Below are 17,722 nucleotides of genomic sequence, written 5' to 3'. Positions count from 1 at the left end.
ACCAGAATTGACGACTAGTGGAAGATGGATTTTTGTTGATTTTGTTTAAATATTTTCTAAAATAATTGATTTTCTAGAATATTTAGACTAGGGTGCGACCAAGCGACTTTGGAAGTATGACCAGGTCTACTAAACACAAAGAAAGAATTAAATATATTCCAAATTGTGTCAACCAAGGTGCGACTAGGTTGGTGCCAGTCGATTTCAGAAATCTGCTTTGCGAATGATAGTTAATAAAACATTTATTTAACAGATTATTTAAATTTGAACAAATGTAACTTTTTGAAAAAGACATAATTCTGTCTATTTAAAGACAGAATTAACTCTAAGAAGATATAGAAATTTTCAATCATTCTCTCATTCTCTCTCTTATAAAGTTTTCACAAATTATATATTTTTTTTTCAATTTAGAGTTCTATTTTCTATAGAAATAGAATTCCTGAAATTTGTTCAGATTCTTTTAAAGGTATTTGAGATCAGTTTTTCGTTTGTGTATAACGCAAACTGATATTAGATTATATTCTGAACTTTATTATATCCTGAAAATGTATCTGCTGACTTAATACACACCGATCTAGTAGGGAAAAATAACATTTTAAGGAAAACGACATTGTAACGTGTTTTGAAGCGTTTTCTGTTTTACAATATTTTCTCTATTTATTATTTTACAATCTTAAAACATTATTTAAAAAATGGCTAGTTCTTCAACCTTAAGGGAATTAGTTGCGAATTTTGTCAAATTTGAACAATTTGATGGAAGCAAGTGGTGGTAGAAAAAGATGCATTTTCTTCTTGTGGGTCTTAAAGTGATGTATGTTCTGACCACCCCTAAGCCTGTAGAGAATAAGAATGAGACTTTGACTCAATGACGTGTAAGACTAAAATAGGAACAAGATGATTATATATGGAAATGCCACATTTATAATTCAATATCAAACAATCTGTTTGATCTGTATCAAAATATGGCTACTACAAAAGAGCTATGAGATGCACTTGAGGCTAAGTATTTCATAGTTGTAACACCCCAACCTTAATCTGTCAAGAAGTATTGCGTCTCTCCTCCTTCACCTGGTCTAGACAATAAGGGCGCGAACCTTGTCGGATTAATAACTGACTCAACAGATCAATACGTATCAATTTCAGTATATTTTGTCCTCACTCACACATACACTTCATGAAAAAACTTCTCAAAATATCACCCATCAAAAATTATTTCAAGTCAAATATGCTTAATCGTAGAGTTCTTATAGGAAAACTTTCGAAAAGAAATGTATATTTTATTGATATAGATCTTTTTAACCATTTCTTCCAAAGGTACTTCCAAAGTATCACATTCTTAAGAAATTTGAAAATTTTTCTATTGTTGTTGCTGTGTCATCCTAGTCGTCTTCTAATTAGATATATTGAATATGGATTAAATGTTTTCCTCGCATGAAACCAAAAGCATCCCTTGCAAAAGGAGCATTGAACAAATTCATGTCTTCCAATCAAAGACAAACTAAGATTTGCACGCGTCTCTGCAAGCTTCGCCGCCAATACGGTAGTAAAAAATGTGAAAGAGAGACCGCAAGCTAGCCCCGAACCCACCTCAATCCTCTAAGATTATATTTCTGTCGTGAGAAAATTCAGCAAATTGGAACAAGAAAAGAGTGGAAAATGTTTCCCGAATTGTTTTGGCCATCGATTCTTCTCACTCTTGGAGTAATCCTGCTTCCCTTGATCGCATTTCATCTGTTGCAGAAGAAGAACAGAACCCCTACTGCAACTCCAAGTGTTCCCGACGAGACCGACAGAATCTCTACATCGTCCGCCGGATGGGATTACGAAGTTTTCTTGAGTTTCAGGGGCAAGGACATCCGCAAAAGCTTCACGGATTTCCTCTACAACGATCTGGTAGACGCCGGGATTCGCACTTTCAGAGACGACGACGAACTCCCGATCGGCGAAAAAATCGCTACGGAGCTTCTCAAAGGCATCGAGAACTCGAAAATCTCCATTCCGATCTTCTCCACAGACTATGCCTCAAGTAAATGGTGCCTAAATGAGGTCACGCACATGGTGAAGTGCAAGCAAACAATGGGGCACATGATCCTGCCCATTTTCTACGACGTTGATCCTTCGCAGGTGCGACACCAGACGGGGTGTTACGAGAAGGCGTTTCGCCAACACAAGAAGCATTTTGAGGAGGGCTTAGTTGAAGGGTGGAAGAAGGCTTTGAGAGAGGTTGGGGCATTGAAGGGATGGGAGCTGAAGAACATCGCTGATGGGTAATTTACACTTCCCTTCAAAATTTATTTCGCCATTTTCCATAGCGTTAGTTAGTTTGACTGAAGTAGATCGAGCATAATGAAATAATTCATGTACTTTTCACCAAACAAAGAAAAATAGTCATCTAATTAGTGTTGGGAGGTGAGATTAAACACAGAGGCGAAGCCTGGATTGGAATTTGGAAATAGATGGATATACGTTATCTGGAGTAATTAATTTGATGCCAATTGATTTCAACACAAAAGGAAATGAAAATTTAAGACTGTTGAGTTTGGTGTGCTTTTACAACCACACACAAAAAAAAAAAAAAGTCTTTCAAATTCTTATTGGGAGTTGGGATAGCCTCACAGTTCAACCATGGAGATCCTTCTTTGAATCATGAGAAAGGGTGGGGAGGGGCTTGGGATGGGATGGATGCTTCTGGTCTTGTCATCTAGCCAGGTTCAATTCCTTGGATGGGGATTCTTAAGATTATGTGAAAGTGGTGTCCACAATTACTCTTAAAATGTCCAATTGTCATAGTGAGTTAGTTTAGTATGATGCACGTGGAGATTCCCTTGTTGATTTATATTATATCTATATGCTCTTAGCACTAAAAACATTGACCACCCCAGAAGTTTGGCAATAAGACAAGGACCTCTCTTTGAGTTTCCAAAAATCCCTCTAACATCTCCTGACATTTGATTTTTAGGGCACTAATATCCCTTAAAAATTTATTTTTTGCCAAATATAAGAAGATGTTTGTGCCTTTTTGGCAAACCTCAAGGACGTTTGTAATTTTTCGGTTCTCAGGAGAGGTTCTTGGGATTTTTGAAAAATTAAGGGAGATCCTTGTCTTTTTGCCAAACTTCAATAGAGATGTCTTTTACTGATGCTTTTAAAGTTCATGACAATGTTAATTTTAGATTTAACTCCTCTAGAGATAATCTGCGGGCATGCAAGATTTTAAATTTTAGATTTTTCTGTGGACAATCCCTTAGTACATAAGGATTTGCTAGCTAGGAGCAATTTTCATGAGCTCCTATGAGCTGCCCCTATATTCATCATTCAATGTTGCCTGCATTAGTACATATGCATCAAGGGAGATCCTTGTTTTTTTTCCAAACTTCAATAGAGGTGGGTGTCTTTTACCGATGCTTTTAAAGTACAGGACAATGTTAATTTTAGATTTAACTCCTCTAGAGATAATCTGTGGACATGCAAGATTTTAAAATTTAGATTTTTCTGTGGACAATCCCTTAGTACGCACATAAGGATTTGCTAGCAATGAGCTCCTATGAGCTGCCCCTATTTTCATCATTCAATGTTGCCTGCATTAGTGCACATGCATCAACCTATTTATTTAGAAAATGACCTATACATCTAAATTCTTACCGCAAAACTCTTTCAATCATAGCATCTGCATAAGCAAAATTATTAAGATTATTTTTTTGTGTGGAGAGCGGTAGGAGGAAGATTTGAAAAATTATTTGTGTTCTTTTTTGCAATTAGGTTGTAGGTAAATAAAAAATAAATAGCAAATGTAACAATAATGATGTGATGACTTTTTTGGTCTTAGGATGTTTAAATAATAATAATAACAACTCATTGTGACACTAACGATAACTATGACGAGGACGGTGGCAATGGTGATGGTGATGCTCGATTATGGAGCATCTCCATATAACTGTGCATTTTATAATGTAATGCACCCCCTCCCCCCCTTTTCCCCAACTTGAAAAAGCTCTAAAAGCCACCCCTTACCAGAGTTTAATGCTCTATTTATTGCGATCCCGTCCACAAAATTTTGTGATTTTTTCATGGCATTATGGAACTGAAATTGCCTATAGAAGGGAAAGAGGACGAAAACTAGTGTGGAAGGGAAAAGGGAAGTGAAAACCTTTTTCCCTTGTTTGACAGGATGAAAACTAGGGAAGGAAAGAAAACAAGTGGTAAGTAACAAAAAATTCTTCTCTCTAATCCACTTGATCTACCAAGTGAAACTGCTGCAAGGTATGCTCTAGTCATTTCTTTGACTTCATTTTTCATAATGGCACTACATACCATTTCCCCCAGGACCACAATCTGGATTGCATGTACCAATTCAAGGGTCAGAAGGATCCAGATAGATAAAGTTGGGATCAAAACTGCCAAGAGTGACCACCCAGATTTGTTGACCATTTTCAAATAAAAAATGGTCTGAAATTAATCAAGAATTGGAAAAGGAAACAATAGGAGGAGGAAAATAAGAAATTAAGTTTCTGATTGCTGCAACTTTCATGCATATGCTTTCTTTAATTAAAAGGGGGGAGGGGAAACTTATGTAAAGCTGATAAATAATTGAACAAACTACTAAAAAACCAACCTTTGAATCTTAACAACACTGCGAAACGTGAGTACCATGTTAGTCAACCAGCGTTCCGCCCCTTATTCTCAATGCCACAACACTATCCTCCCCCAAGATTGAAGAATAGTCTTGTGAAGGAAAAAGAAGACCTAAATGTTTTCTCCTTTTTTTCAGCACAGAACTGACACAGATAAGCAATGTAAGCAAACCATGTGGGGGGGAAAAAAAAAAGAAAGGCTGTTTTGGGAATTTTGAACCAGCTGTACCCGACTGCATTTAATAGGTTTAGAATTGTGTGAATTGATCGATTTGTTAGGTTTCAGGGCATGAGTTGGCAGATTTGGCAACAATTCAGTTGTTTTTTGGTTCTCTAGTTAGATTTGAATTGATTTGGCGTGTAATTGATATGAATCATAAGGTTTGTGATAAGATTCTAACAATCATGCACATTGGAATGATATACATTAAGTGAATTATACAACTTGAGAGTAAATTGGCTTTAACATTTCAATATTAAGAGGGCAGTCCACATGATCATTAAAGATTCACTCGGAGTAAATGACTCATTGTTTATGGATGGAGGATCTACAAAATTGATTGAAGCAGTGAAGTTCATTTTCATTCTCAATGTTATATAATATTTTACATCTCTACTGTAACATCAATTTTATTTTGCAGGCATCAAGGAAAACTAATAAAAATGGTTGTTTCGAAGGTATGGAGGGAGTTGAAGAAGACCTCTTTGGTTGTGACTAATGACTTGGTTGGGATTGATTACCACCTGGAGGAAACTATGAGATTGTTGAGTGTTGACTTGAGTGATGTTCGAATTATTGGAATTCATGGAATGGGAGGAATTGGCAAGACAACAATTGCCAAGGTCATCTACAACCAACTATCCCGATGCTTTGATTCTTGTAGCTTCCTCGCGGATGTTCGAGAAACATCACAACAACACAAGGGTCTTGTCTATTTGCAAAATCAACTTATCTCTAACATCCTCAAAAGGAAATGCCAGGATATTAGTGATGCTGATGAAGGAATCAACACGATTAAAGATAGACTTTGCAATAAGAAAGCGCTCATTGTGCTTGATGATGTGGATCACAGACATCAGTTGAATGCACTTGCAGGAAGTCATGATTGGTTTGGTAGCGGAAGTAGAATTATTATTACAACTAGAGATAAAAATATTCTCAGCATTCCTGAGGTTGATTCAACTTATGAACCCAAAGAAATGGACTTTAATCAATCTCTCCAACTTTTTAGTAGGCATGCATTTAGAAGGGACTATCCTCCTGAAGACTACATTACTCTCTCTAGCGATGCTGTGGACACAGCTGCAGGGCTTCCTCTAGCTCTTGAAGTTATAGGTTCACTTTTATCTGGCAAGAAAAAAAGTGTATGGGAGGACACATTGAAAAAGTTGAAAAAAGTGCCAGAAGGCCAAATCCAGAAAAAGTTAAGAATAAGTTATGAAGCATTAGATCATGAACAGAAACAAATATTTCTTGATATTGCTTGTCTTTTTATTGGAATAGACAAAAGAATTGTAGTTTACATGTGGGATGATTGCGATTTTTTCCCGGAAAATGGAATTGAAGTCCTCCTCCTTATGTCTCTGGTAAAGATTGGAGATGGTAATGAGTTGAGGATGCATGACCAACTTAGGGACCTTGGAAGGGAAATTGTTCGTCAGGAAAATTACAAGGAACCTTGGCTGCGTAGTAGGCTGTGGTCTCATGATGAATGCTTTGACATGCTGGTGAGAAAGATGGTAAGATCTCATATGCTCCTTACATGGTGTCGCTTGTACTCTTGTTGGTGCAGTTATTCACTAATTAGCACCCTTGCGGGGTCTATCAAGTGACTAAAATTACTCTTGGTTTTCAAAAGTTATTTTTTATCATATGAAAGATGTCCCAAGCAGGAAATTGCTTTAGAAAATTATTGAACTTTATATTTAAATAAGTTAAGACAATTCTATTGTTTATGTTCTTTACCAGTTGGAAGTTTATAATTATTGCGTTGTTTTCTTATTTTGGAGGTTTCTATTGACAGGGAACAGCCAAGGTTGAAGCCCTTTGTCTCAACTTTGGATTTGGGTCACAAGGGCACTGCTTTACAAGTGAAGAATTTGTAGCACTATACAATCTGAGGTTTCTTCAATTAGATCATGCAAATCTGGCTGGAGATTTTAAGCGTCTCCTTTCGCAGTTAAGATGGCTCCATTGGAATGGATGCCCTGGGAATTTTTCACCAACCAATTTTCATTTAGATAATTTAGTCATTCTTGATCTATCATGGAGTAAAATTACACAAAGCTGGGAAGGCTGGGGCCATATTGAGGTCTTAAAAGAATATTTTTGCTTCTATTCATTGTCAGTTGATTATTTGTTGGTGATTAATCTTTTTGTTTCTTTGTTCACAGATGACAAAAAAGCTAAAAGTTTTAAATCTCACTAACTGCATTCACTTAATCAGAACTCCCGACTTCTCTGCATACGCAGCATTAGAGAGATTGATTCTTGAAGATTGTGGAAATTTGGTTCACATTGATCCATCCATTGGTCATCTCAAGCATCTGGTTTTCCTAAACATGCGGAGATGCACTAAGCTAAACAACCTGCCTCTTGAAATGGTTTCTATGGGAGCTTTAAAAGAACTTCTCGTTGATGGAACTTCTATACAGACAGTTCCAGTCTGTAAGGGTCATATGAAGAGCCTTGAGATTCTTAGTGCAACCGAATGTGCATCATTGACTCAAGTCTCATGTTCAATTGGTCGGCTTACTTCTCTATCTCACCTTACACTTGATTTTACAAGCATTGTTAAACTACCAGACTCAATTGGATTACTGGTGAAACTGCAGATCTTGTCCTTAACATATTGTCGGCAGTTAAAAGAAATTCCAGAATCAATTGGAAAATTGAAATCACTAATGGAGCTGCACCTGTTTGCAGCAACAGTTACAGAAATACCAGATACTGTTGGCAATCTAAGAAATTTGAGGGTGCTTGACATTGATACTAGCATGGTGAAGAAGTTTCCGAGTTCTATTGGAATGTTAGAGAAGCTTGAAGAAATACGTGCTTGGCACTGTTATAATTTGGAAGGGGATATTCCTAGCGATCTTGGCAAACTGTCCTCTCTAAGAATCCTGAGTTTAGATTGCACCAAAATTCGCAGTCTGCCAGTAAGCATTTCTGGGCTTTCTTGCCTCCAATCTCTGGGATTAATAGGCTGCAAAGAGCTTCAACCATTGCCAGAGCTTCCCTCTAGTTTGACAAGCCTACGCATTACTTGTGTTTCAATGGAGACATTTCCACATCTTCTGACCCTGATTAATTTGAAGGAGTTGTGCTTTTCAAACTGCTTTAAATTGGTGGAAATTCCTAGCGAGATTGGAAAATTATCCAAATTGGAGACCTTAAAATTTTACAAAACCAACATTAGTATCCTACCAGCAAATATTAGTGAACTTTCTCGGCTCCAGGAACTTGCTGTTGAAGATTCTGAAAAAATTCAGTATTTTCCAGAGCTTCCCTCTAGTCTGTTTAAGCTATGTGTTCAAGTATGTGAATCACTGGAAACATTGCCATGTCTTTCAAATCTAAAGAATTTGTCATATTTAATGCTTGGTGGGTGCTTAGAGCTAACAAGGATTGAAGGCCTTGGAGGATTAGAATTGCTGGCAAGTTTGGATGTGTCTGAGTGTGAAAAGCTATCCACACTTGATGGGCTTGAACGGTTGGGATATCTAAGGGAATTGAACATATCAAAGTGCACATCCCTGGAAAGATTGCCAGATCTATCAAACCTAAAGAACCTGAGAAAACTACTTGCTCTGCATTGCAACAAGCTGATCGAGATTCAGGGCCTCGACCAATTAAAATCCTTGGAAAAATTAAAAATGAGTTGCATCTCCATGAACAGACTGCCTGATTTGTCAAACTTGGAAATGTTGAGAGGCATGGAGCTCATCCAATGCGAGAAGTTACAAGAAATTGAAGGCCTTGATGTTTTAGAATCCTTGGAGAGACTTGACATGTCACAGTGCACATCTCTTCAAAGATTACCAGACTTGTCAAACCTTATAAAGTTGAAGAGTTTACAGCTTCATGGGTGCAAGAAACTAACGGAGATCCAGGGACTTGAGAAATTGAAATCCCTAACAAACTTGGATATTTCTGGGTGCACTTCACTTGACAGGGAAAAATTACCGAAGGATCTGCCCTACATAAAAAAGGTCAAGGGTCTGTGAAGGCGACTTTGTGGCAAAAACTCGGTATGTGGCATATCTACCGTGAGTAATCAAATGTCAATAGTAAACTATACCCATGAAGAATATGGCTCTTTGCATCCCTTGACATGGAGTATATTTCTGTAATGTGCATTGGATTATATATGGTAATACCCTCAAGTTTCTCTCTATTTTCTGTTCCTTGGATCAATTCAATTTATCCCAATACTTCAGGTCAGTGGTGAAACCTTTAAAATTCCACAATGATGTCCCTTTTTTTTTCTCGCGGCTTTCCCCCACCCATTGGTTGAATGGAAAATAAGCTTGCTAATTAACTTCGCACATAACAGAGATGGCCACTCTGACATCTTAATGTAGTTTACCTTTCTCTTAACTGCTACTTTTGCTCACTGTTCAAACAAAATAGGAGTGTCTGCCGATCAATTTTATATGCCTACATGTTATTCATGCCGTCTTGATCAGAAAATTTTGTTTAAAAAAATTGAACCATTTAGATGTCAAAGTGATAGATTTTGTTTATTTTTGGGAGATCTAGTGCTTCATGACTTGTTCCGACTTTGTAAAATGATCTCCTACTTACTGTTGGGAGTTTAGAGTTCAAACCTTTAATTTAAGTTTGTGTAAATGAAACATGGTATTAAATTATATATTGAGTGTTATACATTTCTACAAAAATCTAAACTCAAATCCAAAATTTTAAATATACGGAAGTCCTCACCTGAGCTTCACATGCATAGGTAAGCACGGAATCTAAAACCATTCTTCTACTATTTTTTGTTTCTTAAATATATGCAAGATTCACAAGTGGGTATTTTTAATAATCTCCTCTACACTAGTGAGTTTTATCATGACAAATATATATATTTAAACGAGATTTTTTGACCATTCGACTAATCCACCATGATAATGAGCCACTCTTCTAAAGAAGGGAGGTGGTGTTCTGTGGCAAATTGCAGTGGTGTATTTTGTGATTCTCATTAGCTGGAGGGCTGTTGCAGTAGCGTGTGAACGCATGCTCCATTAAAGTTTTCATAAGAATAAAGACAGGCCATTGATTTTTAGTCTTAATTTGCTTCTTTTTCTATTGTAGAATTGTCTTATTTCATGTTGACTGCCGAGCGAAATTTAGAGAGAGAGAGAGTTGGCAATGGCATGTGAGGGAATTGGTTGAGACAGAGAGGGAGAATCTAGTGCCCAGTTGTCTCAAGATTATTGACTAAAGTAGCCGTGGGAAATGTATTAGGTGTTTTACTTTTAGATAGGTTTTGTTTGAATGTAAAGATGCCTTTGTTAGGACCAAGCAACTAGAAAATTATGAACACCAGAAATTTACGTAGTTCGGTCAATATCGACCTACGTCCATGGAGCACACCACAAATTCACTAAAATTGCTGAAAAAAAATACAAATCTCTTCTTCCTCTCACTCTTTTCCTCCTCTCTTTCTTCTCTCTGCTCTCTGTGCCTCTCTTGTACATCTTACAACCCTCCACAGCTCTCTATTTATAGGGCTGATAATTAATTACAATTTAATACAATAAATTAGAAATTGAGAGATTACAATCATGGAGATAAATGGAGATAAATGGCAGCTTGCACAGCTTGCAAAAAACGTATTTCCAGCTCAGCATCTCCAGCTCCTGGCTCCAGCTACATCTCCTGACTCCAGCTACAACAATCTCACACTTGGAGGTAGAGACGTCTCCTCAACCAGTATCATGAATAAATGATGTGCTTAAAATATGTCTTCAAGCATGAAGACCAACTGAAATTGAACACAACTTTAACTTCTCTGTAGTCACCACCTTAGTTAACATATCTGCCGGATTTTTGTTACCTTAAATTTTTTCAAGTGTCAACATGTTGTCCTCTATCAAAGATTTGGTGTTGCTCCTACTCCTAGACCTGTTCGAGGAGGCTACTAGGCGCTACATGAAGGCCAGTAGAGGAATATGGCCCTAGTCAGGGTTTTTGCTTTGACACTGGGTGATGCTGAGACAACCGACAACATGGTGATAGGTACAATTAATATGTTTTCATTTAAAGTTATTACAATTTTTGATTCTGGTGTCATATACTCGTTTGTGTTCTTGGGGTGTATTAAATTATGTGGGGCCGAAATGCATTCATTAGATGTTGAACTGTTAGTGGCTACACCGACCGGGTCAGCGATGAGATGTAGTAGGATGCTTCGTGGTTGTTCAGTTGATGTTCAGGGGAGAATTTTATCTGTTGATTTGGTGGTGCTGGATATATACGGGTTCGACATCATCTTCGGCATAGATTGGCTAGTAGCTAATTCTGCTATTATAGAATGTCGTGCAAGAGAAGTGATATTCAGACCTCCAGGGAAACCAGAATTCAGATATACAGGGTCATGAGTGCAATCTTTACCTCAGATGGTCTCGGCTGTTCAGGCGCGGAGGCTGCTCCAGAGTGGCGGTTAGGGATTCGTGACTTTTGTGAAGGAAATGTCAGGAAATGAATTGAAACTTATCAATACGCCTGTGGTGAAAGAATTTACAAATGTGTTCCCAAATGAATTACCAAGTCTGCCACCTAATCGTGAGGTAGATTTCCTTATTAATCTACTTACAAGTACAGCGCCGTTCTCTAAAGCAACGTACCGAATGGCACCAGCAGAGTTGGAAGAACTGAAAAATCAGTTGCAGGATTTACTTGATAAGGGTTTCATACGACCTAGTGTATCTCCGTGGAGAGCTCCAATACTGTTCGTGAAGAAAAAGAATAGGTCTATGAGGATGTGTATAGACTACAGAGAGATTAATAAAGTAACTATCAAGAACAAGTATCTTCTACCCTGTATCGATGACTTGTTTGACCAGCTCCAAGGTACACGGGTGTATTCTAAAATTGACCTCAGGTCAGGTTACCATCAAATAAAGGTGAGAGCAGAAGATGTATCGAAGACAGCTTTCAGGACCAGATATGGGCATTATGAGTTTCTTATTATGTCATTTGGTATGACGAATGCTCCTGTGATATTTATGGATTTGATGAATAGGATTTTTCATCCATATTTAGATCAGTTTGTGGTTGTTTTTATTAATGATGTATTGGTTTATTCGAGGAGCTATGAGGAGCACGAGATACATTTGAGGCAGGTCTTGTAGATGCTTAGGGAGAAGAAGTTATATGCAAAGTTCAGTAAATGCGACTTCTGGCTTGAGAAAGTTGTGTTTTTGGGGCATGTTATCTCACGAGAAGGAAATTTTGTAGATCCTAGTAAGATTGATGCGGTAGTGAATTGGGCTAGACGAAGGAACGTTCAGGAGATCAAGAGTTTCTTAGGGTTAGCTAGATATTACCGTCGTTTTATGGAGGGATTCTTAGCTTTATCAGAACCGCTGACATGACTGACTAGAAAGAATGCCAGATTTGAATGTGACGACAGCTGTGAGCAAAGTTTTCAAGAATTGAAGCAGAGGTTAGTCACAGCGCCTGTATTGATCATCCCGTCTGGGGGTGAGGGGTATACTATCTACAGTGATGCATCCCTGAAGGGACTTGACTGTGTATTGATGTAGCATGGCAGGGTAGTGGCATATGCGTCCAGACAATTGAAAAAATATGAAAAGAACTACCCTACCCACGATCTTGAATTGGCTGCAGTGGTACACGCATTGAAAAGTTGGAGGCATTACCTGTACGGCGAGCAATGTGAGATTTTCTCTGACTATAAGAGTTTAAAATATTTCTTCACTCAGAGAGAATTGAATATGAGGCAAAGAAAGTGGTTAAAGTTAATTAAACATTTTGATTGTACCATCAGTTACCACCCTGGGAAAGCAAATGTGGTAACTGATGCGTTAAGTAGGAAAATCGCGAGCCCAGTGTTAGCAATTATGGAGATCCAGCATCTGATTATTATGAATCTGGAGAGACTCGGTATAGAGTTGGTAGAGGGTGATCCTTCAGTGTGTATTTACAGTTTAGTGGTACAACCTACTCTGCAGGAAAGAATTAAAGCTGCTCAGAAGGAGGACCCAGAATTAGCAGAGGTGATGGTTAGAGTGCATACTAGTCAGGGAGAGGAATTCTGCATTTCAAATGACGGAACTTTGCGGTTCCGTTCCAAATTATGTGTTCCTGCTGATGCTCACATCAAGAAGACTATTTTATATGAGGCTTACAGATCTTTGTATACGATTCATCCCGACAGTACAAAAATGTACAGGGATTTGCGAGAGTTTTACTAGTAGAGTGGTATGAAGAGAGAGATTGCCGAATATGTAGCTCAGTGTTTAACGTGCCAGTGGGTAAAGGCTGAGCACTAAAGGCTAGCGGGTTAGTTGCAGTCGTTATTTATCTCAGAGTGGAAGTGGGATCATATATCCATGGACTTCGTTTTAGGGCTGCCGTCGACATCGCATGGCCAGAAATGCGATTTTGGTGATAATAGATCGGTTAACTAAAACCGCCCATTTTCTCCCTATCAAGATAAGCTATTCCCTCAGCCGTTTAGTAGAGATTTATATTCAGGAAATAGTTTGTTCTCATGAGATGTCTGTATCTATTATGTCAGATCGAGACTCGCGATTCACGTCAATATTTTGGAGGAGCTTGCAGAAGGCTCTGTGGTATCAGTTATCGTTTAGCACGACATTCCATCCTCAGTCAAACAAACAAACTAAGAGGACGATACAGATACTAGAAGATATGCTCCATGCATGTGTATTAGATTTTGGGGATAGCTGGACTTAGTTCATGCCACTGGTGGAGTTCGCGTATAATAACAGTTATCATACCAATATTGGCATGGCGTCGTTTGAGGTTTTATACGGCAAGAGATGTCGATCTCCTTTGTATTGGGACGAGATAGGTGAGCGACGAGTTGTGGGTCCAGAGATGGTGCAGCAAACATATGACAAGGTTCGGCTTGTCAGGGAAAGAATCAGTACAGCTCAAAGCTGACAGAAAGGTTATGCCGATAATCACCGCAGGAATTTGGAATTTGACGGTAGTGATCATATGTTTCTGAAGATAACTCCATTGAAAGGAGTTATGAGATTCAGAAAAAAGGATAAACTTAGCCCTAGGTTCATCGGTCTGTTTGAGATTTTAGAGAAAGTGGGACCGGTGGCCTAGAGGTTAGCTTTACCACCTTTATTATCCAAGGTACACGACGTATTCCACGTTTCTATGTTAAGAAAGTACGTCGCAGACCTTTCTTATATCATCAATTATAGTGAATAGGAGCTCAATGATTCGCTAGTCTATCAGGAGGTGCCTGTGCAGATTCTGGACAGAAGAGAACAGGAACTACAAAGTAAGAAGATTCCTCTGGTAAAAATTATATGGAAGAATAATGCAATAGAAAAGGCTTCTTGGGAGCTCGAGGAGCAGATCAGATAGAAATATTCGCAACTATTCCAAGAAATTTAAATGTAATTAGAAAATGTAAGTAAATATGTAGTTTTTTTTTTTGCAGGTACATGTAATACTTTAGTTAGTATATGGTATTTTAGTTTTGGAGAAATTTTCTTTTGGTATATATAATCTCCCAGAACTTGAAATGTAATCACAGTATTCCTCCGCCATAAGTGAAGGTAAGTAATAAAATAAGTAGACCATTTTGCCTTCAAGGGACGATAGATTACATGAATAGTAAATTTTGATGGTGAAATTTTATAAGAGAAGAATGTAATGACTCGAAGAGTAATAGTATTTAAATAATGATTAAGAGGGTGAAAAATGGAAACAAGAAAAGAAGGAGGTAGTAGGCCTCGTCGACGAACGCGAAGACGAGGTGACATGTCTCGTCGACGAGGAAATATTGAGAGAGGTTTTGGGTAGTCTTAATTTTGTCAAAGGGGAGTGGGTTTCGTCAACGAAATTATTAAAGGACTCGTTGATGAGATGATGTGGCTCGTCGATGAATCCAGCCCTATAAATAGTGAAAAACTCATATTTTTTATGAAATTCAGCGCATGAACTTCCTCTCTTTCCTCCCTTTGTCTCCCTCTCCTTCTTTCTTCGATTTCAGGCCAGATTTATGCCGATTCGACGATCTGAAGTAACTACGACGCTCCTAAAGAAGTTCTTTCCATATCTGTCAGAGCGGATCATCAGTAGAGCTGAGTTAAAATTCGTCCCTAAGTTGAGGTAAGACTTTTTATGTCAAATTTGGTCTTACCATAGTTGTAGGAAATGATATTTACGAAGCAATACTGATGTTTAATTCTAGGGGTTGTTGTTTTTAGGGCATTGATCAGGAAACCCATCGGGTGTTAGACCAAGATTTTTAGGGGCTTTCTCAGTAGTCAGGTAAGGGAATAAACTAAAGCAGTTATTTTTTCACGTATTATTATTATTATTATTAGCAAAGTAATTTTCAGGGAATATGCATGATATTTGAATATTATTGAGAAAATGTATGCTATTGGGAAAATACTATTATTATACGAAAATTGAGATTTTAGAAGGAAATGTACGAAATTATTCAATTTTGTGTTGCATGAATGTTATTTTTATGAAAAGTAATGATATGACAAATTTTACAAATTAAGCATGTTTTCAAGAATTATGAAAAGATACAGTAAATTATGATGATTTTGACAAGTACATGATAATTGATTATTTTCAGCATGATATGTATGAAATGTTTGGCGCGAGGTCGTAATTATGAAATGATTTCGGTGCGAGGCCATATTTATGAAATGCTCAGCACGAGGCCGTATATATGAAATGATTTCAGCACAAGATCGTGTTTATGAAATGTTTGGCGCGAGACCGTATTTATGAAATGATTTCGGCACGATGTCGTATTTATGAAATTATGAAAAATACTATAATATCATGTATTATATGTTATCAGAACCCGGATGTTAGTTTAGTTCAATTTCAGGAGTTCGATACCGTAGCTATATAGATCAGATATCTATGTTTAGACTTGTGCTAACCACACCACGAGGGGGTGGGAGATGGATAGTTGATGTGGCTTTCAACGTAGAGTATAGATGTCCACCTAACAGTCCGGACCAGAGTGTGGTGGGTCCATCGTACTTACAGACATTTTTGACTTGGCAGTGGTCGGCTAGCCATTGTCGAGTCCCGCTTTCGGGCTGCACAACCTGTCATGGGGGGTAATACATGACATCAACTAGCTATTCATTGGAGTATGTTTTCAATATTATCAAATATAACAGGTAATTTATGAATGATATGAGTTACTAGAAAAATATGAAAGTATATGATGATTCAGTATGTTATGACGAATGTTTACAGATATATGAAATGTTTTGTATATTTATAACTGCAATATATATTCATGTTGTCACACGACTGTATTTAGTTTATTTTCCTTTACTGAGATGTGTCTCACCCTGAACTTAATTAATTTTTCAGGAGACCCTGAGAGACCGGTAGGTCGTGGCCGCCGTTGAGTGAGTTGAGCTTCCCTGCTAGAAGGGTAAGCTTTGATCTAAGATTAGAAGATTTTTGTTGTAAGATCCTAGGTCTATTTTGATGTTTTGGAAATTGTATTCAAATACTGTATTTTGGGAATGTAGTAGACTCTGGTATTATGTAATTAATGGTTTGATGGATGTAATGTATTTTTACTGCTGCTTAGGTTTATGTTGTTTATGCCAGGCTATCCCCGCTACCCACGGGTTCGAGTTGATGTTATTATTATTTATGTTTATTATGTAATAAGTTAAGCAGGACGCTACATCTATAATGCTAAAAGATGGTTTGCGCCTCCCCTAGCGAATTACTCAAGCGTTTCTCTCTCTCTCTCTCTCTCTCTCTCTCTCTCTCTCTCTCTCTCTCTCTCTCTCTCTCTCTCTCTCGTCTCCATCCCTCATTCTCTCTCTTCACGATTTCCTCGACCCAATGAGTACCGATCGCAAAATAAAAAATACCGTTGGGCTCCATTCTCCACTACCGATATTTTAACTGGAGTGGATTTATCTTAGAAGCATCGTAGACACCACTCCTGGGGTAAGGTAACATCTTTCTCTCTCTCTCTCTCTCTCTCTCTCTCTCTCTCTCTCTCTCTCTCTCTCCTTAATTTCTCCTTAAATCTTTAGCCAAATCGACGATCGGACACCACCACAGGGTCCTAGCTCCGATCCTCGTCATTTTAATTGGAGCAAAATTTTAATTTGTGTTTCCTACGCACCACTGCAAGGTTAGGGTAGGATAGTATAATTATATCCGTTAATTATTTTTAAAGTTTAATTAACTATTGGGAGTGTGTGGGCTTAGGAAATATTAAAATAGTCATTATTCTAGGAGTTTAATTGATTAATTTGGGGGAAATGTGATTTCAGGGTTTTGAGTTCTGAACGTCGTGGGTGTGGATCTAAGGTTTTAAGCAGGCCTCTCAATAAGTCAGGTAAGAGGGATAAATTATTACAATTATTTTTTAAAATTACTGGTTGAGTTAATATGTGAAAAATGAGAATATGATATTTTACTTGAGATTATTATGATATAAATATCAGATGAAATTGTGTGACATATGATTTATACTGAAAATGTATTTCAAACTGGGTTATGTGATTTGCATCGAGAATAATGAATTGTATTTGAAACTGGGTTATGTGTGTATGTGTGTGTGTGTGTATATATATATTGAAATGTTTTATGCAAAAATAATGATAAGGGCAAACCCAATTATGTTTTATATACTGAATTGTGATGATATGAGATTTGAAATATGGAAAATGACGAAAAATGGAATACATAATTGTTTTATTGAGAACGATGAATAATGATATACCAATGTGTATTTTCTAGGAAAATGATGGAATATGATATATATGTATAGAAATGTTTTCAATGATAAATGAGGAAATAAGAAATATTGACATGTTTTATTGAGAAATGTGGAAATACA

The 17,722-nt window shown here is 37.5% G+C and overlaps 1 protein-coding gene across 2 annotated transcripts; it reads left to right on the top strand.

Annotated features, from left to right (window-relative positions):
• The first annotated feature begins 1,358 nt into the window (after positions 1 to 1,358).
• LOC131164726 (disease resistance protein L6-like) lies at positions 1,359 to 16,497 on the top strand. Of its 2 annotated transcripts, XM_058122149.1 has the most exons (5): positions 1,359 to 2,267; positions 5,273 to 6,371; positions 6,656 to 6,943; positions 7,026 to 8,882; positions 16,225 to 16,497. In XM_058122149.1, the coding sequence occupies exons 1-4, from the start codon at positions 1,657 to 1,659 to the stop codon at positions 8,856 to 8,858; spliced, it is 3,831 nt and encodes a 1,276-aa protein (XP_057978132.1). In that variant the 5' UTR covers positions 1,359 to 1,656; the 3' UTR covers positions 8,859 to 8,882; positions 16,225 to 16,497. The 2 variants fall into 2 exon arrangements, with proteins under 2 accessions (XP_057978132.1, XP_057978131.1); XM_058122148.1 differs by lacking the exon at positions 16,225 to 16,497 and having other exon boundaries at positions 7,026 to 9,028.
• Positions 16,498 to 17,722: the final 1,225 nt, after the last annotated feature.

Source organism: Malania oleifera, chromosome 9 (assembly GCF_029873635.1).
Source record: "Malania oleifera isolate guangnan ecotype guangnan chromosome 9, ASM2987363v1, whole genome shotgun sequence".
In the NCBI taxonomy this organism is placed as follows: domain Eukaryota; kingdom Viridiplantae; phylum Streptophyta; class Magnoliopsida; order Santalales; family Ximeniaceae; genus Malania; species Malania oleifera.
This window is presented reverse-complemented; position numbering and strand designations above follow the sequence as displayed.

Coding starts and splice junctions, on each gene's coding strand:
- LOC131164726 (XM_058122149.1), top strand. CDS start 1,657: ATGTTTCCCGAATTGTTTTGGCCATCGATTCTTCTCACTCTTGGAGTA. Junction 2,268..5,272: donor CTGAAGAACATCGCTGATGG/GTAATTTACACT, acceptor TTTATTTTGCAG/GCATCAAGGAAAACTAATAA. Junction 6,944..7,025: donor AAGGCTGGGGCCATATTGAG/GTCTTAAAAGAA, acceptor CTTTGTTCACAG/ATGACAAAAAAGCTAAAAGT.